We start from the raw sequence: 21,537 nt of genomic DNA on the forward strand, positions 1-21,537 counted from the left end.
TTTGCACTGGTTTCTCCTGATAAACAAACTATGACTATGTCTGTAGCTTGAATGGGATGTAATAACAAACGATGTGGTTCAAATCTTTGGGATTTATCAGAAAATCGTGAGGTCCGTAAGACTTAGGTGTGAGGGTATAATGAACAAAGTAAGTCCAAGGAGAAGCGGGGAAGGGAATTAAAATTTAACTGTAAACGGGTCAAGGTTATGTAGTGAATTATGTGGTAAATTAGTGGTGTAATGTTATGGAATGCATTAATCGTAAAATAGGTCGCACCAGCAATATTTTTAATTTACATGTTTGTTTTACGTTTTTTTATGCATACATTCTAGATCTGTTTAGGTTTCAGGGACAGTGACAACTTTTTAAATTCACTTTGTTTATTTTTCTCTCGTCGTGTTCCTCAACTTAATTTTTGCGTCACTTTCATAATTTTGAGATTCTCTGATATTAAATCCCGTCGGACGTTATTTTCTTAACTTCAGCCATCTTACTTTCCTCGCTCAATCTTAAACTAACCTCTTTCAACTTTTAAAACTTAACTTAATCAAGAGAGCATGATAAAGGATAAGAGAGTCAATTAATCCCCTATTTAGGCGTTATTCCCAAGGTAATCCCTTTTTAGGCATGGTTGCCAGCTCTTCCGCGCGTAATGTTCTCACGCGCGTTAGGTCAATGTTTTCGTGGAGAATGAAAATACTTTTATAACACGAAAACATCCACGCCAGCGGAGGCGGCTTCCGCTGTCTGCATGAGCAAAACCCGCGTCATAGGACTGGCGTTTTCTTGACCTTCTCAGTTGTGATTTCCGAAACCTGAAGTGATCTAAAGATATCTGAAAAGGGATAATTTAAGGAATCAGGCCTAAAGAGGGATTGACTCTCTTTATACCATTCATGCTCTGCTGACTTAACCCATTACATTGATATAAACTGTTAACATTTCGGCTTTCTCTCTTTTTCTCGCTCTATCAGCCCTTTTGCCAGCTCCGGTTCCTCCCTTCTTCCTAAAGAAACCGCTGGACAAAATAACTGCTAACGAAAGCGATTCTTTGTCTCTACTCTGCTTGGTTGGGGGTACACCGGAACCGGAAGTGGAGTGGTGTAAACACGGGGCACCTTTACCATTTGCCGCTTCTGTGTCGCCCGGAAGTCGACTTACAATACCATCCGTTGAACCTGATGACAGTGGTCGATACCGGTGCTCCTCGGTTAATTCTGTTGGGCAACTTCATCACGTGTTTGAAGTTACCATTAAGCGTAAGAAATGATTTCTTGTCGCATAAAAAATTCACCACAGCACTGCGGAAAAGCCACGTTCTCGTCTACGCGACCTTAGACGTTTTTGTTTTGTGTTTTCAGCTCTTTTTATTCGGCTTGGTGAGCGCAAACTGTCAATACAAACTTAACGTACAATGTACAGAATTCAGAGATATACGGCGCTAAACCCTGATATGTTTCTTTCCAAAAAGGGTTAAGTATTCTCAGCATTTAGTTAAAAGCGCGACAGTTATCTTTAGAATGAAGAGTAAATATTACCTTCACGATAAGTTTCCCCGCAATTCTGGGAATCTTAAAGGAACTCAGTCACGGCATTTTCAGTAGTTTTGGCCACGTACAAAATTACCTTTAAATTGAAGGAAACCTAAAAATAGTAGTTTGCTAAGATAGAAAAACACCAAAAAGATAGTAGTAAACCATAAAGGGACAAGGACTGGATGGTTAAGAATAGAGAAGATTAACACGAATTACAAACGACGAACATGAAACATTCAGGCTAAACTTTTCAAGATGCGCGAACCGTGACGTAACTCCTTTAAACGTCATAACAACGTGAAGACATACGGGTACATGTACTTTGAGTTTAGAGTTTTTCCAGACTGTAAGTGTCCTAGTGTCCCCGCGGCGTTGACATTTTGTTCTGGTACAGTCGCATATCAAGAGCTGAGCTGCTAGTAAGCTGTCCGCTACGCTTAGCTACCGGCAATTTTTATTTTTCCTTTCGTCTCTATTTGTTTGCTTCTATCTTGGATTATGGTTTATTTTTTGTGCAAGTTGCAAATGTTTTATTTGGTTTAATCGCTGGGTCGCATTTTTTTTTCGTAGCTTTAATCTTTTTCGGAGTATCCGCTAACAAAGGTTTCTTGTGAATGTCTTTTAAAGTATTATTATTTCTGCGCTGCGGTGTAGTTAAAGGAAATAGGTCACACTATTAATTCAAATCGAATGGAAGCTGAAGATAATGATTTTAAACAGACAAAAAGCGCAAGCAAAATGGTTCTGTGTGAATTATAAAAATTGCAAAATATCACACGATATGGAATCAGATTTTAAACTTGATAAACCTGGGTAATTATTGTCTAGCCACCAATAAACAAGTTTAACGGAGTCAGTTCATATCAATAAAAGGGTGGTGCTTATAAGGTTCCGAAGTCGCTAGTGTTTGATTTTAAAGCTAAGATCCCAGGACTGTGTCGTCATTTCCAAGTTTGTCGTAGAAAGGAAAGGGCGGCAATTTTGTTGTACTTCACGTGACCTGGTTCCTTTAAACTCGTCTGTATTGCTTTAGCTCATTTTTTTTTCAGCCCATGCACATGATAACCACCGCCATTTATCAGTTGTCTTTTCACCTCTATATTGCGATCATTTGGGCCGTGTTTAACTAATATATTTCCACATTCGGCAGTAATTTAAAGATCCACTTCATTTCATTGATACCGCATCCTTCCTTCTCTTTTCAATTTCTCGGCCAGACGATTATCCTTCTTTTCAAGCACACATGTTTCCTTCCTTAAATCAAGCCTTTATATCTCATTGCTGAGTACATGATTGATATATGCACCTGATACAATACATTCCACTTATATTTAGTTTTCGAGAACTTAAACACTCACATTTCAGCACTGTGGGATATCATTTTGATGAAAGTACTCAGTGAATTGCAGGAACATATTTTCGAAGTAACGGTGACTGACGATGGCCATGAGGAAATGGATTGCAGGATGAACAAAAAAAAAAACGCTCTCATTTATTTTCATATTGTTGTTGTATTGTTTTATGACGTACTACAACATAACAGGATTTTAATTAAGGAAACCCTGCAAACAATACGCATAATAGTATTTACAGAATAGCATTCGTAAATGTGAAGCACTGATTAGGAAGTGATGATTAATTGCTTGAGGATGGCAATGGCTTCAATATGGACTAACTTAAAGTCAGTTGAAACTGAGAGGCTGCATGTTACTATCAAGTTCACTCGAACTCCTATCATAAGAATTTGCAAACAACTTCGGGAAAGATTTTTAGATTTATTTTATCAAAGAGCTCTCTGTGTTAGTCGGAATTCATATGTTTTTGTTTTTGTTTGTGTTTTGAGCTCGTGGACTCTAAGGAAACAGTAATAATTACACGCGTAAATATCAACAAAGCTGTCATGACATTATATTGGGCCTGAGTTCCTCGCAAGCACTCCTTTGCAATATGTTTGATGTTTCTACAAATATCATTATAAACCGGTTTACTACCCTTTGGTTTGATTAGGGCTAGGTTTACATTTTTCCCTAATCCTTCCGAAGTACTGAACTCGCCCAACTGAGTCTATTCCGGGAGATTCTATCCATGGAGGGTTACCGGAGAAGATTTCCGTTGATCGAAAGATAATCTATCATTCGCTAAGAGGCGCTCAATAAGCTTTTCTTTGGAAACACGCTTGAAAGCAGTATTGTGGATATAACCCATGCAGTCACAGTGACCTTTATGACTCTTTGCGGTGATAAATATTCTTAACGAGTGATATGTGATTGGTTGGTCAAAGTGCATTAAAACAGATTGGTAAAGAATTGTTGACATTTCCACTGGGCAGACAAAGGTATTTTCATAGGACTGTTACGTGATACGCGATCTTCTTAAAAATAGTATTTTACATCGAGTGAGTTGTTTTCTAACGGAAGTTTGGCTTCTGTGAGCACATGAAGAAGAGTAATGCTCTAAATTACTTTATGGCTTCTTTGGGAATGTTGCCGTCTCTAGAGCGAACGGAACAGAAGTTTTGGATTTTGATAATTCTCTTACTCGTGACAAGCGCAAGTGCAGCAAGCTTAACTCAAGGTACAGTGACGATGGCCACCTGTAAACAAGTGTAGTTTCTTTTCTTCACCATTCAAAGCTGTTTAGTTGGTCATCTAGAGATCTGTTTCGCCTGAAGGAATCGCTACCAATTGTATTTTAACCGACAAAGCACACTTGTTTATAAATGAGATTTCTGATCTTCTCTATACAGACGAGTTCTAAAGAACGACCTCTCATTCCCGTACAGAAGACTATCATTTTAACAGAACACCACTGTAGTTTCAAAGAGAGGCGAAATATTTGATATTTGGATTGACAGCTCATCAAGGAGCAGTGTTCCTTACTAGCCACCGAGCGAAATGGTTGAGTGCTGTAAGCTCAAAGGCTTATAAAACTTCTGAAGCATATCACATGATATCATATTCAAGTCTGTAATTTGATTGATTTGAAGACCCAAATTGTGTTTCATACAATTGTCTTTACCAGACTTTTAAATGCAGACCGCACAGGTGGTCAGTGGTTGTTTTTAAAACCAGCATATTTTATTTTGTTTCTAAACATGAGCTTGTAGGAATCGTTCCGTTTTCTGTTAAGAACTTTATTGTTTTACTTCAGGTGAAAGGTCGCGTGCATAGCATGTGATAATTGTTACAGCTTGCTTTCTCTACGCTATTTTAACAATTGCAGGAATTTTTGTTTAGAAAAGCTTCACTTTGTTCGCCGTATTCATCGTAATTTCGATTTTAGTTCCGAGGTAGTAAAGCGGTTGTGAGAGCTTTTTGCAAATTTATGCGATATAATTAATTTAACTCTTTGTCAGGTCGTACAAATGCGTTGCACACTTTTCGTAGTACGTTTAATTTCTTGACTACAGTTTTCACAAAACACCTTTTCATGCATACAAAGCTTAATCAAAGTCATCCACATTGCATATGCATTCGCTCCAGTCAGTCTTGCATGATTCCTCGTGCCTACATGTTCTCACCAGCACATATCAAACAAGTACCTCATTATAAAAGGAAGGAATATTACTGAAGCTTCATCCTCTCCGCTACACCATACCTTGCTTTCACTAGCTTATTTCTCATCTCGAATATTTGTGTTTTAGGAAAAGCTGCCTTACCATCTCGTCGGAAAACAGTTGTAGAAAAATATCCAGCCGTGTTGGACTGCTTGATCGATTCCAACTTGCCGAGTGAGAACGTAATTTACAGCTGGACTAAAAATGGCGCCGATGCGACTTCGGACGCTCGCGCCACTATCATCGCGTCGGGAGCTCTGTTCATTAAGTCTACTCGCAGGACTGATTCAGGTGTCTACATGTGTACCGCCAAGACATTTGACTCAAACGGCCTGGTAAACTACCCTGGAACTGATATTATGTTGGACGTTCAATGTAAGTTGATGGCGATCGAAACTTGCTGGGGAGCAGGGATGGCGCAGTGGTGAGAGCGCTCGCCTCCCACCAATGAGGTCCGGTTTCGATTCCGGCCCGGTGCGATATGTGGGCTGAGTTTGTTGTTGTTTCTCGCCATGCTTCGAGGGTTTTTTTCCGGGTTCTGCGGTTTTCTTCCCTCCACAAAAACCAACATCTCCAAATTCCAATTCGATCAGGATAGAGGACCAGCATGGAAACCAGCTAGGACTGATGTGGAATTCTCTCTAAATATTATAATTTATTTTATTTATTTATGTATTGGATATCAGTTTTAAATAAACTGTGATATATGTTTTTGCCTAAAATACCCTGGGGTTATGGTTTTGTTAAATAGCTATACATCTTCGTACCTCAGATACCCCCAGGTATCTAAAAGTTTGACCTATCAAAATTTTGACCTATCTACTTTAACACTTTTCGACACGACATACCGGGTACTAAATTATTAGGAACTGGCCCGACATTCTCTTTTTGAGGAAGGGGCGGGAGGGGGCAATTTCTTGCCCTGCAAAATCTTCTGAAATAAAAATCGTGTAAGGGGAGCCATGGGGAAAATACCGAGCAATTGCTTTCTACTATCCAGGTCCTACTTTTGGTGTTAAAGAAAAATCTTGCTCGAGTTATTGCTCTCTAAAAAAAGCACAACCTAAAAGCGAGAAAAAAAAATTCATGCCCCAGAAAATCCCCCCCGACCCTCCTCAAAAAATAATGGTCCACTCCTTAGATTACTCTTCAACCGATATACCGGGTATTAGATCATGTGAACTGTTTTACCTTTTCTTCTCTCAGTTACCCCTACGATTACCGATATGCCGGATACCGTAGCAGCACCGGAGGGATCAGATGCCCGATTGCCTTGTGTTTCCGTGGGAAATCCTTCAACCCACTTTACAAACTGGACACGACATGGCGAGAGCCTTACATCTCATCCAAGATTTGCTGTTCTGGAGAAAGGATCGCTGCTGATACAAAATGTTCGACGTACAGATGCCGGGGAATACGTCTGTACTCCTCGCAACAAAGTTGGCGCGGGAGTGTCAAAAACTACAAAGCTTGTTTTGAAAGGTAAGAATAATTTTTAACGGCTTTAAAGGGGTTCAGTCACGGTATTTTGAGTTATTTTGGCCACATACAAAATTACCTTTAAATGGTAGGAAACCTGAAAATAACAGTTTAATAAGATAAAAAAACACCAAAGACATAATGATAAACCATAAAGGAACAAGGATGGCTAAGGATGGAGAAGATTAAAACGGATTACAAACGACGAATTTGAAAAATTGAGGCTAAACTTTTCAATATGCGCAAACCGTGACTGAGCTCCTTTAAATTATTGCTGTGACGGGGTATCGCGTAGCAACCCTGCTGATCCGCACCCTGTTAACACGGGTGCAGCGTGCAATTTTACTCTCTGTTCCTCTTTTTCCCAGTTGTTCCGAAGTTCATCGTTGCACCTCCAAGTATCATGACTCTAAGAGTAGGTGATGACGTCAGTCTGGCCTGCGAAGCTACGTCAGAGTCGCCTCCCAAGCTAACGTGGGAGCGCGAAGGAATGCCCTTCCCAGCGGACCGTACGGACATACAAGGTGGAAAGTTGGTGATTACTGCCATACAGAAAGATGATTATGGAGTTTACACATGCATTGCTACTTCAGATGACGGCAAAGCCAGGCATTCCACCACTATAGCTGTTATATGTAAGTTGAATTGCTTGAAGTTATATCAAGTCTACAACTATGTTTTTAGAGGGTAGGTAGCTTACTTATTTGTTGTTATTGTGTTTCTTTATTTATTTGTTTCAGCCACTCCTAGCAAGCCCACAATTACTAGCGTGCACTTCAACCGTGCAACAGCTGTGGTTAAGTGGAGGCCTGGGTACGATGGTGGTTATCCGCAACAGCTGGAAGTCTGGTATCGTCTTGTCACAGATAACGACTACGAATGGCGCAGGTCTGCTTTCCTCCTAGCCAGTGTGACTTCATACAATATCCCAGACCTCCAGCCAGAACAAGCATATTACTTCAGCATCAGAGGCATCAATAGAGAGGGAGCTGGGCACTTTAGTGACCTTGTAGAAGCGAGAGGAGTTCCGCCAAAGATAAATCGATCACCTGATAAAGCAGGTGACATATCATTAACTCCGTTTCTGAAACATTTAACATCCAGGCCCTGTCCACGCTATGCCGGACGAATTAAAAATGCAGCTTTATCTCTACGGTTAGGCCTACCGTCCACGTTAATCTGTCACGAAAACAGAGCTTTTCGAAAACGCTCTTCAAACCGGAGGAATTTGAAAACGCCGGCTTTGCGTTTTAGAGTGGACGGAAAACATTTTGAAAACGGAGCTTTTCGAAAACGATGGCGTCACGATAATCATGTGATGATTTCCCTGATCGAGTTTTCCTCAACAAGAAATCCAACATGACTGGCGATTGTTGCGTTTTCAAATTCTTCTGCGTAGTGTGGACGGAAAACATTTGATGCGTTTTCAGAGTGAAACTTCCGTTTTAAAATTTCTCCAGCAAAGTGTGGACGGGGCCTTAATGACTTGTCCCAAGAGATCAGTTACAGTAAATTTTGCTTCCCGAGAATCTCAATGTTTCCCGAGTTGAGCAGTTTTAAGGTACCCTTACGCTTTCCCTCCTTATGTTCAAGGACTGAAACTATAAATATGCCTTTTGTGTTCAACAGATAAACCTTTAGCACCGCAAAACGTCATAGTTAACATCACCAAAGATGGTTATTACATCACGTGGACCCATACAGCTGTTCCCGGCCGACCGGAAGTGGAGAAATTTGTTGTGGAATACAGAGAAGGAAATGGCTCGAGCGCTTGGCTAGTGGCAGCTGCCGCTGTCCCCGAGGGTCGCAGGGTCTACTTATTTGAAGCGGAAATGATCGAAGAGGACAAGACTTATGACTTCCGGGTATTTGCTTTTGGCGCCAACGAGTTCAGTGACGCTGCTTACGTTTCTAAGACTTATAAACTTGGTGAGTTTGTTTTTTTGCTCGGCTGTTATTTATCTCACTTTGTACGCAAGAAAACATTTCTTCAGAACTTCGAATTCTTGCGACTTGGCATTTTACTAAGAGTGTCTTTGATCCATCGAGACAGTCAATCAATCGATTGATCGATTCAAATTGATCCTTATTTCTCTTTTGCTGACTCTTTCACTTGGTCTTGCTCTCGTTTCAGGTTCTCCCGTTATCGGTCGGCGTTCTGGTAAAAGTGACGTCATTCCAATAATAGCTGGAGTCCTGGGAGCCTTAGTGGGTATTTTCCTGCTTGGCTTGGTGTGCTTCTGCTTTATTCACAGGAAATCCAGAAAAGAAAGTGAGTTGGATTGTTAGAAAATGTTCTCAGAGATAGTAAAACAAAATACCCCCCTCCCCACTCCTGTTGGTGAAACGCATCGTACTCTTCGTTGACATTTTTGACTTGGCTTCTCCGCCTCTCGTACTAACTTGGTCTCTGATTGGTCACGAACGACCTTGTTCCCAGGCTCTTTCTCCTTTGGTAAGGGAGGCGCAAAAGAAAGAGAGCCTGGGAACGGGGTTGGGTCAAGAAATGGGAAAAACAATATAGACCTTCTCAATGATTATGTTCATAATCAAATCAAATGACTATTACGTGGGACAACGTTACCGAAAAAATTAATATGTTAAATATAATTAATAAATTATGTAGGTTGTGATCTATTCTAATTTAATTTATGTTATGACATGATCACTTCAATAATGATGCTCAAGAATTCATTTCACCTTTTCCTTTAGATATCAGTAAATCCGGAGACAAGAAAGTTCACTTCACTCTTCCTGATGGGTAAGTTTTCTCAAGTTGTTCGTGTTTATTATAATTAGTTACATGAATGGGCCTTGCTCTTATCGGTTAATGGTGAGTCGTTTTATTACTGACCTATTTTGAAGTATTCGAAGAAAAGCAAAATGGCGAAAATCGAGTGAAACAGAATATTAGGCAGAATCTTCCAGTATATCGCTGATTTAATCAGCCGGCCGCTACAGTGTTTACTCCTGAAGATGTCAAAGATACAGACGTACTGTCACACGAGTGTGAATTGAAAAGTTGTGTTGCAGCCGACAACGGTATTTTTACCTTTTTCAAAGCATTTAGTAAGAACCGCCAAGAGGCAAGGCAGTTAAATGTGTTATTTACGTTTCTACATCATAACTCCCAAAATTTGTACAGTAGACATATGTTAATTTTGTATTTTGCGCAGTATGTTTACCGTTTTTTTATTGTTGCTTTATACCTCGGGCGCTTTGTTTTTCTTCACTTAGGATAATTAAAACAAATATATGCATCCATAGACTTGGAGTCCACGCCATTCCTGACTTTTTGCGGTATCATTTGTTGGAATCAGTTCCGATCCTGGGATCATTTGTGGTCCAATTTGGGGACCATTAAAGTTCCCGGGATCAATTGCGGGCCTATACAGACCAAATGAGTTCAGTTAATAGAGTTAGTTACAAGTGGTGTTATACACAAGCGACAGAATTGCACGGGAAGATCTTGAAAGAACGCAATACTGCAATGACAATAACTGCACGGAGTTTTCAATACTAATTATCTTTGTTTCGCCAACAATTTTTATGTTTATAATTTCTTGCAATTTTTACATTATTCATTAGTGTTTGTGTTTCAATTGGAGTCGGTAAAGGCGGTTTTGGTTTTCGCATATTGTTTTCCATTCCCATATCTATATGGCTGTTCTATAATTTATGCTGACTACAAAGTCATTTGAGTTTCAAATCATTGACAGGTCCTTTCAGATAATTGTTTGGTTCGCTTCCAAAAGCATAATTTGACTAGTTGTCACGATGTGATGTTCTGTAAAAAACAGAAACAGCGATTTAGAATCATACAGCAATTTTGGATTCCAAAATGAAATGTTTTAGAAATATGGGTTTTGACGTCAATTACTAGCGTAATTTATAACGTTCTTGAAACAGTTGTTAAAGTCGATATGGGAGCTTCATGGAGGTAACATGTCAACTTGTTTCTCATTTCTCAGTTTGTTAATGTTCTCGCTTTAGTTTGCGACTGGTGTGGTTTTTTAACTGTTTGTTCCTTAGCTAAATCATTTCGTCTTTAAATTCGAGCAGCATTGATAATGTAAGATTTATTTCTTTTTAAAATTTTTATACGCTCCATATTTTTATAATCATGGAATCATTTTCAAGGCAATTGAATTCTTAATATTTTTTAACAAATTACATTTCGTTGAACCTATAAAGTTGGTAGTTAGGTAACTCAATGAATTTTTTGTGCCAAGGGACAGCTGGAGTGATGTTTACAGAAATTAGTTACCTACTAATTTCTTTACATGATATCCCGTCACAGCAGAAGATAGTCTTTTATTTGAATGGTATAGCAGGGAAACACCCGATGTTGTAAGACATTTCCGACAATGTTAATTATAGTTCTCGCCTTGCTTCAAATTACATCCAAAAATGATTTCTGAAAGAAAGTTTACTCGCCTATCGCCACCATGATCTAGTGAATAACATTAATCAGCGAATTGCAGCTTGCGTTTGAAACTCTTGTAGAGTCCGCGTTTTATTACAGACTAAAATTTATCTGGAAAAACACTGCTCGGTAGAAGACCTGTAAGATGAGGACATTTCTTTTGTTCGTTTTAGTGTGTTTTGTAGTTTTTCGCTTTCTTACTGCCCAAATACTAAATGATTCATGCTTTGTTTTATTTTTGCGTTGTGACAAGGCAAATGAAAGAAGCAATATTCATTATAATGTATACTTTAAGAAACCGAATACCAAACTGACTAAACTGTTCGAGAACAGGAACATTTTATACGTATTCTATGGGCAGTACTAGCAACAACGTAGAAACACGAAACAGTAAAATTGCAAAGCGGTCTGCAATAATCATTGAATAATCGGGTTCAGTTTAGTTAATCGTTGGATGTTGGATGTTGGATGTTGGATGTCAGTTTAGTTATTGTAAATTAATGCTCTCTTCTACTTTTTTGATGATTATCCGTGTTTGCATAATAAGGATTTTAAATACGAGGAATGCATTTGATATTTTAAAAGCTGTTTTGACTTTCATTTGTTTGCAAAAGTGTCAAACTTCTCCAAATATTAAGACTTGTGAATTAACCATTAGTGCAGAGTGCTAGCCGGCCACGGTTTGGAAATCCCAATCGGAAAATAATGGGAGTGTTCGAATGGAAGTGTATTATTACAGAATTTCCTAACAAGCCACTTCTCGGAAACCATAGATAACTGAAAAATAGATTTGGTACAGCTACGTTTGTGTTATCAAAATTCCCTAACAATCACTTTTATAAAGTCTTTTGCGACTATCTCGCGTTTACGAGATGAACGTTGTCAGAAAACTATAGTCTGGAAAATAAAATCAATTACATTGGATGTTCTAATCAACATTGTCAATTGTGACATGTTTTCGGACAACCGGAAAAATGACTTCCAAATCCGTGGCAAGGTCTATATGTTAACCATGTACTGTGTTTCTATTGAGTTGTATAAATCTATTAGCGTTCTATCACGATTGCTGTTTTCTAAATGGCTTCACTGCTCACTATCTTTTCTGTTGTAAATAGTGAGTAGCCTAGCAGTGTGCGCTTGTTAACAATTTAGCGGCCATTTCTTTGCGTTTTCGAAGTGTCTATGAAGAGGATTTAGATATCACTTTGAACGACTAGTAGATTCATACCAAAAAAAAATAGGTTATTCGCTCTCGATTTCTGTGCGTGATTGTTGACTCAGGCTGCGCCCTTAAAATCTATCACGCGATGAAATCTCGAGCTCCTAATCTCATTGTTAAGTAGAAACACGATTTTCAACCAATCAGCGCGCGTATTTTTGTAGGGCTGTTTCTAATATTGTATATCACTCTATTTGCGAGAAGCAGCTTTTGATTCACTTTTCTTTTCGCAGCTCGACGGAGGCTTACGAACCCGAAGAATCAGACGAAGATTTCCTCGACGCTGAGATCAAGCTTCGTCCCGAGGCTGTGCGATTCATTCCCGATGACAGCGACGGAAGCGAAGACGAGAAATTCGCGAAGCTGAAACGAGAAGAAGACTTGATATTGACGGGTCATGACGGACGCTATAGCGGCGACATGTTGCGTTATGCTAAATTGGTGACGAGCGCATTGCCTCCGCGATCTCCAGAAAATTCGTCTGAGGATGAAAAAGTTCATTACTTTGGAGATCTGGAATCTCGGGACGGCCAGTCTGCCTGGTATGACTGCACATTGGCCAAACCCGCATCACGCGAGGTACGGGATTCGTTCGATCAGTTTTGCAAGAGCGATGTTGGGTCGCGGGATTCTATTCTTAGTCACAAATCTCCTCCGGGATTGGGACGCAAGGCTTCGTTTGAGCATTTAGGATCTCAGGCTTATGCGGCGCAGAAATTTGGCTCCAACCACAGTCTTCCAGATAAGCGAGATTCCAGCCTGTTCCGCAACCCGCGATTTCAACCCATACAAGAGGAATTGCCAAGGGATCGAGATGTCCCTCGAGGTAACGCGACACTTGGGCGACGACAACCTCATCATTGGTCGACGCCGGCGGTTTTCTCAAGACGCCAGGATTCAAACAACAATAGCGACGGAAAAGGTTCCGATTCCGATTCGGGGGACTCGTCAAGCCGAGGACGAAAAGGCCGACGACACAGACCTCATTCATTGTACGAAGGCAAACTTCGGCCCATTTCGGAGCAGGACTCCGACTCAAAACTTCGCTGTACATGCGACGACGAAGAGGAGTCGGACGAAGGCTTGAAATATCCGGCTCATAAGGGACGGGAGGGCAGTGGTACATTGTCACTAGGAAGGAAAGTTCCCGACACAGAATCGTCTTACCTTCATCTAGAAAGAGCGGATTCTCAAAGGCTCTCTTTTACTGAACAGTTAAAAGGTTGGAGCGAAGCTTCCTTGAAAGGTGAACCTTACGATAAACACTCCAAGAACAAAAATCCTGTCTCTCCACTCGATACAGACTCAGAGAACAGCGTTTCACCGGCGTTATCAATGGTCTCGCTTTCAGAAACAGAAAGTGACCGGGAGATTGCCCGAAACCTTTACGACAGCCAACCTAGTACCGTGACAAATGGCTCCCTCACCCGTCAAACGGACGCCATTGCACTTCCTCGTGCAGTTACGAAATTAAGATCAGTGGATTCCGAATCGTCGTCTGATGAACAGGGAAGATCAGGAGTTCGTGATAGGTCAAGGAAACCTTCTCCACCTGTTTATAAGGACAAAAAGCCTCCTTCTGTCACGGATTTGAACTTAAATCCCATGGAACGAGCAGACTCGATGGATCAGCTAAAAATATGTGATCCTTTCTTCCAACAAAGGCGCCGTGTGTCTAGGTCCTCGTCCAATGCGTCAAGCGGAATCTGTTCAGTGCTCGTGTCATCAAGTGAGACAAACAGCATTGAATCGCCTCGGGAAAGCTCATCGAAACGATCCTCGCGTTCGAGTGACCGAACATCCAGCGACCGCGCGTCGAGTGGTTACGGATCCTCTCGCGATAGCTACGACAAGCCCGATCGAATAAAACCAGCGGATTACTCGAAAGCTCATGCGCAAATGCGGTTAAAAGGGACAAGATTATCGCCATTAGACGATCCCTATGAGTTAGATCCCTCGTCAAGTGAAATGGACGACTTAGAGACGGAAGGGACTTCATACAATCCTCAAGTTTTTGAGGATCTTATGACCCTCCAGCAAGAGATGGGTGTAAATTTAGAAGGAAGTGACTCCAGCAGAGAAAGCCTGAAGGAAATGGAGAAACTCTCAAATTCCGATTTGCTTAGATATTCTCCAAACGTTTCTCCGACGAAGTACAAAGTTGATCAGTTGAGTGACGCTGAGAAAGACCAGCGTTGTTCTAAGTTGATGGCGGAATACAAAACGAACAAGAAGTTACAAGATGTCAAGGCCAGTGGCAGTCAAGTGTATCGATCGTGGGATCTTTAACGCGGCTTACTGATGCAATTATTTGCAGTTGTTTTATGTCATGGTTAGCCCTGTGCAAAAAGAGAAATGTGCTTGTGGCGTGACGCCGACCGAGGCAGACTGTAGTACAGTCTTCCTTTCGAGATTTGTTCCGTTAAAATGGTCAGAAACGGTTTTCAAGTCTTCCCTACACTGCGTGACCTAATAGAATACCCTCTAAACTCATTCACGCCTCGTAACGAAAGAAGAAATACGAACTCAAAGTTAGGGTAAAGCGCGGTAAAGCTGTTTATTCTATAGTATAGACGCGCTCAGTTGTTTACAAAAATGTTTCGTTGAAACGAATCGTCCCGTTGCCCTACATCTTTTTTCTTTTTCCGTTGCTTGGCCAATCAAAAACCAAGTTAGTCTGGGAAGAAGTCAAATGTCAATAATCTGCACGTGCGGACGTTTGGCTGACAGCCTCTGAAATCAACGCATGTTGACCGAAAGCGTTTTTACCTCAATTGCTACTAATTTCGCAATCTGATTGGCTAATTTGTCGTTGTCGATAAGAGTCCAGACAACGCTGCTCGCGTCAATGTGTCATGCAATGCCTTTTTCAGCTCGCGCTCTGAAAATACATTTTCGTTGAGATTGTGGTAAAAAACAAATCGAAATGTGGTATAGCGTGGTCTGTACTCTTATCGAGAACGATACGCGTCATCATAGTGGTCAAAATATTGTGGACTCACGAGACTGCGTCTCGTGAGTCCACAACAAATTTGACCACCTTGATGACGCGTATCGTTGTCGATAAGAGCACAGACCACGCTAAACCACTTCGATTTGTTGATTGCGAGGTGCAACGATGTGATTGATACACAGTGTGTAAAAGAGTTTTTATATTTGTTCAAGTTGCAACTGGTTCTTTTTCCAGCTTATTAATTATCTGAGTATAATTATGCGGAATTTATGAAACATTTTCTCTCTTGATTTCTCGCTCTTTCTCTTTTTCTATTGTTTCGTTTAAGTCAATTTTGCAGTCGTTTTCAGTTATCGAAAATTTTACTTGGTTATTTAACTATGCCTCCCGTATTTACCCCACCCCACCGACGCTGTTGTACAATAAGAAAACATCAATTTCGTAACTGAGTATCGCCTTTTTAAATATTTGTAAAAATGCCTGAGTTAGTTTCTATCGGAATATGAATTTTTATTAAGAGGTTTGAGGTTTTGATGCTGCTATCGTAACTTTTAGAGAACAGCAGAAGTTGGCTAAACTTGCCGATAGTAACAACAAATTATTTAGGTTTCGCTGTGAGATATCAATGAATAATCATTGTTGATTATTAAAATAAAATAAAACACCAACTATTTAGCTATTATATGCTGAACTCTAAAGAAAAACTACTACAAAATTATTATCGCTTTAATGTTTGTAAACTTGATATGTAAATAACAAGTGAGACATATTTGCTAGTTTTATATCCGCAGAGAAGATTTTAATACCGTATGTATATTTGCCCTAATTTTTAAGGGAAGCTTTTTTCGTAGAGACCTCTGATTAGTGGGTGCAAGTTTGGTTGGCTTCCGAAATAAAATTATGATGTAAAGTTAGGAAGCTCGTATATAAAGGATAAATTAGATAAAAACAATCGAGTTAATAGCAACACTCTTACATAAATCGACGTAAAGTCAGCTATAAATATAAACGAAATAAAGAGCTATTTTAAATTTACTCGTGTTTGTTTATATGCGAGTATATCTGTTGAGGTTTGAATTTGGAAATTTTTTTCGGCAAATCAGGTTCAAAATCAAAACCATCAGTCATAGTTTGCTTGTGTGACTTTCCTGCCTTTTTTTCGGGGAGAGGGGGCGGGGGGTGGGGGGCAGTGGAATGGGGCTTGGGCCTCACAGGCTACGTTTCCTTTGCTTCCCACTGGTTACATGTTTACTAACCTCTTTATCTGTTCGAATTTAACCCCCGTGGCGACTTTGTGAGGTTGACTTTTCGAGCGTTGTGCCCTTGTCGTAGCAGAGTATCCATTATTGCAGTGTTAGCAACGTGAGCAGGCAAGATGAACCAAATCCTGCGCTGTGATTCGTTACCCAAGCGGCGGGCAAGATGGCGCTATCTTGTCCGATCGGGACCACCCGCTGTGTCTCGCATGAAAAATTTCCCCGAAAGCCATATAATATATCTCGTTCTTTTTGCGCGTTTATGGACCTCGACTCCATCTCGGCCCATAAACTCGCAAATAGAGAACTTGGCCATTATCCATCCACCTTGACCTTACAAGCCTGGTTAATAACCCGCATATACAATACAGTTAAAATATAACCAAGTAGAGGGTAATAGGTAGTCTCCTACATAGCAGGGGCGCGGGCAGCGCGAAAAACCCCTCAAAAGCCCACGCGCCATTCCTCACACTGTTCCCCCAACAGGGGGTCGGGAGAGGTCAACTACGTAAAAAGACTGGCAAGTCATCAACGACTCAATCACGTATTTGCCCCTCATTAATTAGGATGCTGCCGGGCAATATCAGCTAAGAAAATAGCTTATGGCGTATCTAGCGAGAAAAGAACATTTAACTAACCGATACCCCCATATTTTCCTGACCACAGCCTTTATACCTGAAGACATGAGCCATTTTAGAACAAAATGTTAGTTGAAGATCGTTGTTTCTTGTTTTCCATTATAGAATGAAATGTCTTGCCACACATATCAACAATGACGATCAAAAATGAATTTTAGGTCCAGTGAATAAGGTACTAGTCGGCAAAGAGAATTCATTTCGAAAACATGCGAAGGAGTTTGTCTTCAATACCGTCTGATGTTTCCCTCTTTGCTTAACTGCGGTGCGTTGTTTTCATTACGCATTTAACAAGAAAGGAATTTTTGTCCCAGTGTGACATTATGCAAACAGTGACTGGAAAAAGAACAGAAGTAATCGAGTGGAACATTTGTTTTGTCTTCGTGGTTTGCACTGTCGTTAGAGACAGAGGAATGAACGAACGGCTATAAACTTTTAGCTTTCCTCAAACGGAACGTAAGACATCCATGGTATTTCAGTCTTTTAAACCTCTTAACATGTAATGGGCACTCGTAAAAAATTTAGTGCCCTGTTTGTTTTAAGAAAACGAAACGAAACTTTTACTTTGTTTTTGCGGAAGTTTGGAATGTAGTTTACGACCCAAACAAACCCCGTTGTTATAGAAACCTGACGCAATCGTTTCAATCGCATGCAAATCGAACATAGCTCGGCCATAATTTTGCATAATTAACTTTATGAACTTCGAATTCACTTTTTATTACTTTCCATACGTCTTTTCAACTTTGGAGGATTTTTGCGGACTGAAAAGTGAACGGATGTTTCTGAGAAGGCAAAATGAAGTCGTGTGGATGATAAAAAACCCTGCACTTTCTTGAACAGAGCTTTGTGATTGTGGTATTGAGCTTTGCGGAAAAATTTTGACATCAGCCAACACGACCTTCACCTGAAAGAAATCGTGCATTGCATAAGATCGCATGAAGCCTTCAACACGTCGTTCTAGAGGAAAGGAATTGTAAATATTAGAATCTTTATGGCTTTCATGTCATTTCATATGTGGTCATATCTTATCATTTTGGCGGCCTTTCTCTGCTGGACAGAAGTTACTATTGCCAGTGGTAAGTAATGCCAAATGACGAACGCAAAGCGCTGTGTATTTACACAGTAAACCTGTTTTTATATTTGATACTGCAGCTGCATTTTATTGAATCGAAGGTAAAGATTCTTTCAGGCGAAATAATAGTCATTTTGCCTTTTCAGATCCTTGTGATTGCTCGGTTTGCGGGTCTACTTGTGGCGGGAGTTTGAGCTGCGATCCCGGCAAATTTCTTGTAGTGAATGGAAGCGAATTCGGCTGCTTCCAATGTCCAAGTGGCTCTTTGTAAGTTCTTTGTTGCCTTGTCTTTGAGAGTATACATTTTAGCTAATTTATGTGTTTGTGAGGGTAAAAACTTCGCTTAATGTAGTGATGTCCATTTTGTAAATGCAATTAATGAAGTACTTGTAAGATACAGTAATATGATACAAACAATGGACTGGGCCTTATCTCATACGGTTGCCGCAGTGATATCTCAGCAGCTAATATACCATTTTACCAGAGAAGTTATTATCTTATAGCTAAAATACTTAGTCCCCGGTGGGTTCAACCGTGCCGGATTGGTCGAGGGATAGAGACCTGACAAAGGACAGCCCCTGGTCCTCCAGTTTGGGGGTTGGGCGTTAGGCTAATCACCTAACCTCGTAAAAAAATGAATGATTACAGAAACTGTAAGAGGCCCTATGCGCCAACTTGGCGCCAGGGGACAGGTGAAGTGAAGGTGAAGCTAAAATGTCAACATATTTTTGAACCAAACTTCGTTTCCCGTCGATCCCTTAAAGTGTTTCAGGTAGCTGCCTTCCATCAGACTTTCTATCTGGTTGCCCACACTATGCCAGAATCGCTTTGTATAGGCAAATGGAGATTTAAGGTCTTAGTTCTACATTTTATTGAACATCCAGATTATAAACCCAAGGTCAGCAACACTGACATTTAGTACCAGTGAAGGCAAGCAGACCGTCAGGTTTTAGTATAAATCTACAAGCATTCTATCATGAATGAGGTTCTCTGATTGGTTATGCTACTTACTATCTATTCTGTGATAGTTAGTGAGTAGCGAAGCAGGGTACCCTTGTTCACAAAATGACGGCCGCTTCTTGGCATTTTCAAAGTGTCTGTGAAGAGGATTCAAATAAAGTTTTGAACGAGTAGATAGTAGTAGAACTAGTAGATATATACTAAAACAATTAGATTATTTGTTCTCAATTTCTATGCATGATAGAAATCTCGAGCTCATAATGTAATCATTAATTAGTATAAATCTACTAGCATTCTATCGCAAATGCTATTCTCTTATTGGCTACGCGTATCTTGTTTACTGTAGGTGGTGTGAGCCAACACTATTGACTGATATATCGAGCAACACTCATCCAATACATGGCCAAGAAATCGGCCGACAGTTGATTGAGTGTTGGTTGAGTATCGGTCGAAAATCGGTCGAAAGTCAATCAAGTGTTGCTTGAGCATCTGTCGATATGTTGGCCGTTACTCCACTGACACTTGACTGACACACATATGGGCTGACGTATTGACCGATACTTGACTGAGACTCAACCAACAGTCGACTGACACTCAAAACTTCGACCAACTGTCGGCGATATATTGGCCATGTATTAATCGACAATCGGCAGATGCAACACCAGCACCGAGTGTTGGCCGATAGTGCTGACTGACACTACCTACAGTAAACATGATCCAGCCATGCTACTCTATCTATTCAGTTGTAGATAGTGAGTAGTTGAGCAGAGTGCGGTTGTAAAAAAAAAGTGGCTGTGGCTTCTTTACATTTTCGAAGTGGCTGTGAAAAGCGTTTAGATAAAGTTTTGAATGACTTGTTGATTAATACCAAAACAGTTAGGTTTTGCTCCCAATTTCAATGTGTCATCTGATTTAAATAGAATTCTCTAGTTGTGTAAAGTAATAAAAGTTTCATAATAATGAGTTAATATCTAACTTTACAGCTGTCCAGGTGGCCGAAACAATTCTCAGCCTTGCCCAGAAGGTTTCTATAATGATAACCCAGGACAGTCAGATATAGGAGCATGCCAGGTAATTTTATCCAACTTATAGGTTAGCATATAATTTAAAGTCTGTTGTTAATTCATGAACCAGGGATAATGCTTGCTACCTTTCTATATTGTAGAGATTGCAGCTATTGGGGGTATTGTCCATGTATCTTTGTTATATGTAATATTTAGGAATTGTATCGAACACAAGTGCCCGTGATTAATCACAAACATTTTTGTGAACTGTGAGTGGCTTAGACTAATCAGTAGAACACTGGTTTGGGTGTTTGATGATTACATATCTGATCTTAATTAGCATAGATTTGTACAAATTTTGTAGAAATCTATGCTAATTAAGATCAGATATCCATACACCATAACAGTTAATTGTTTTTCCCTGTTTAAGGTTAATGAATTATTAATGAGTTCACAATATAAGATTCAAGCTATTGATCAGTCAATCAATAAATCTTTGTTTTAACACAATATCTTATCATACAAATGGTCTTAGGCGTCGTGGAAAAATTACACACATAGATTACATTAACTATGAACAGGAATACACTGATTAAAAAGATAACGTACAGGTACAATAAAACCTCAGATTCTTAGTACTCTTTGTATATAGTTAGGTAGCAAGAATGTCACTAGTGTGAGACAAAGTCAAAATCTGAGTCTCTAGTGGAATTTTCATGTTGTTTTATGGTGATATCAGAGTTATTGACTTCCTGTTGTTTTTATTAGGAATGTCCTGCTGGATTTTTTTGTCCAGATAGAGGTCAACCACCTAAACCTTGTGAATCTGGTTTCTATAGCAACAGTACAGGACAAACACAATGTACCATTTGTCCAGAAGGTTTCCAATGTGAAAACCTTGCATCAAAACCCATAGCATGTCCACAGGGTTTTTACAGTGCTGAGGGTAATGCAACATGTACAATATGCCCAGAGGGGTATGAATGTCCAAATGGTACACCGCCCAGGGTGTGTCCCACTGGACAGTTTGCACCCATCCGTTCCACAGCATGCCAAGCTTGTTCTGCAGGTCATCGATGCCCTCGTCAAGGAATGTCTGCCCCTGAGGGCTGTCCGGAAGGACAGTACACAAACCAGACCTCACAAGTGGGATGCAACACTTGTGAAGCTGGGCAGGAATGCCCAAATGGTGATCGATCTGTGCCATGCCCAGCTGGTTATTTTAGTAAATATGGAGAGTCCAACTGTACGTCCTGTGAATCAGGAGAGTACAGCAGCAATGGTTCATCTGTGTGTTTGCCGTGTCCTGCTGGAAAACAATGTGTGGACCCTGGTCTTGAGCCAGTGGATTGTACTAATGGAACTTTTTCAGGCCCAGGAGAAAGTGTTTGTAAGCTGTGTCCACAAGGTGAGTAGCTAGTCATGCTTTAGATACAAACGT

General features: G+C 40.3%; 2 protein-coding genes across 7 annotated transcripts in view; both read left to right on the forward strand.

Annotated features, from left to right (window-relative positions):
• LOC110042014 (protein turtle homolog B-like) overlaps nucleotides 1-16,204 on the forward strand; it is a 30,660-nt gene extending 14,456 nt beyond the window's left edge. For 4 of the 6 annotated variants that reach the window (XM_020747330.2, XM_020747331.2, XM_020747332.2 and 1 more), the window contains 8 exons: nucleotides 5,180-5,467; nucleotides 6,299-6,574; nucleotides 6,940-7,206; nucleotides 7,312-7,632; nucleotides 8,201-8,500; nucleotides 8,706-8,843; nucleotides 9,284-9,332; nucleotides 12,450-16,204. In XM_020747330.2, the coding sequence (XP_020602989.2) occupies nucleotides 5,180-5,467; nucleotides 6,299-6,574; nucleotides 6,940-7,206; nucleotides 7,312-7,632; nucleotides 8,201-8,500; nucleotides 8,706-8,843; nucleotides 9,284-9,332; nucleotides 12,450-14,505 (3,695 nt within the window). In that variant the 3' untranslated portion in view covers nucleotides 14,506-16,204. Of the gene's footprint in view, nucleotides 1-975; nucleotides 1,261-3,053; nucleotides 4,111-5,179; nucleotides 5,468-6,298; nucleotides 6,575-6,939; nucleotides 7,207-7,311; nucleotides 7,633-8,200; nucleotides 8,501-8,705; nucleotides 8,844-9,283; nucleotides 9,333-12,449 lie in introns of those variants that run through there. The other 2 variants (XM_089293954.1, XM_089293953.1) reach the window with 2 other exon arrangements.
• A 1,520-nt stretch (nucleotides 16,205-17,724) lies between these two features.
• LOC110042058 (uncharacterized) overlaps nucleotides 17,725-21,537 on the forward strand; it is a 63,495-nt gene continuing 59,682 nt past the window's right edge. The window contains exons 1-4 of the mRNA XM_089294460.1: nucleotides 17,725-18,136; nucleotides 18,279-18,399; nucleotides 20,076-20,163; nucleotides 20,865-21,504. Of these exons, the coding sequence (XP_089150586.1) occupies nucleotides 18,052-18,136; nucleotides 18,279-18,399; nucleotides 20,076-20,163; nucleotides 20,865-21,504 (934 nt within the window). The 5' untranslated portion in view covers nucleotides 17,725-18,051. The remainder of the gene's footprint in view (nucleotides 18,137-18,278; nucleotides 18,400-20,075; nucleotides 20,164-20,864; nucleotides 21,505-21,537) is intronic.

The sequence above is a fragment of the Orbicella faveolata genome, unplaced genomic scaffold, assembly GCF_042242905.1.
Source record: "Orbicella faveolata isolate gen_17 unplaced genomic scaffold, um_ofav_v1 contig_25, whole genome shotgun sequence".
In the NCBI taxonomy this organism is placed as follows: domain Eukaryota; kingdom Metazoa; phylum Cnidaria; class Anthozoa; order Scleractinia; family Merulinidae; genus Orbicella; species Orbicella faveolata.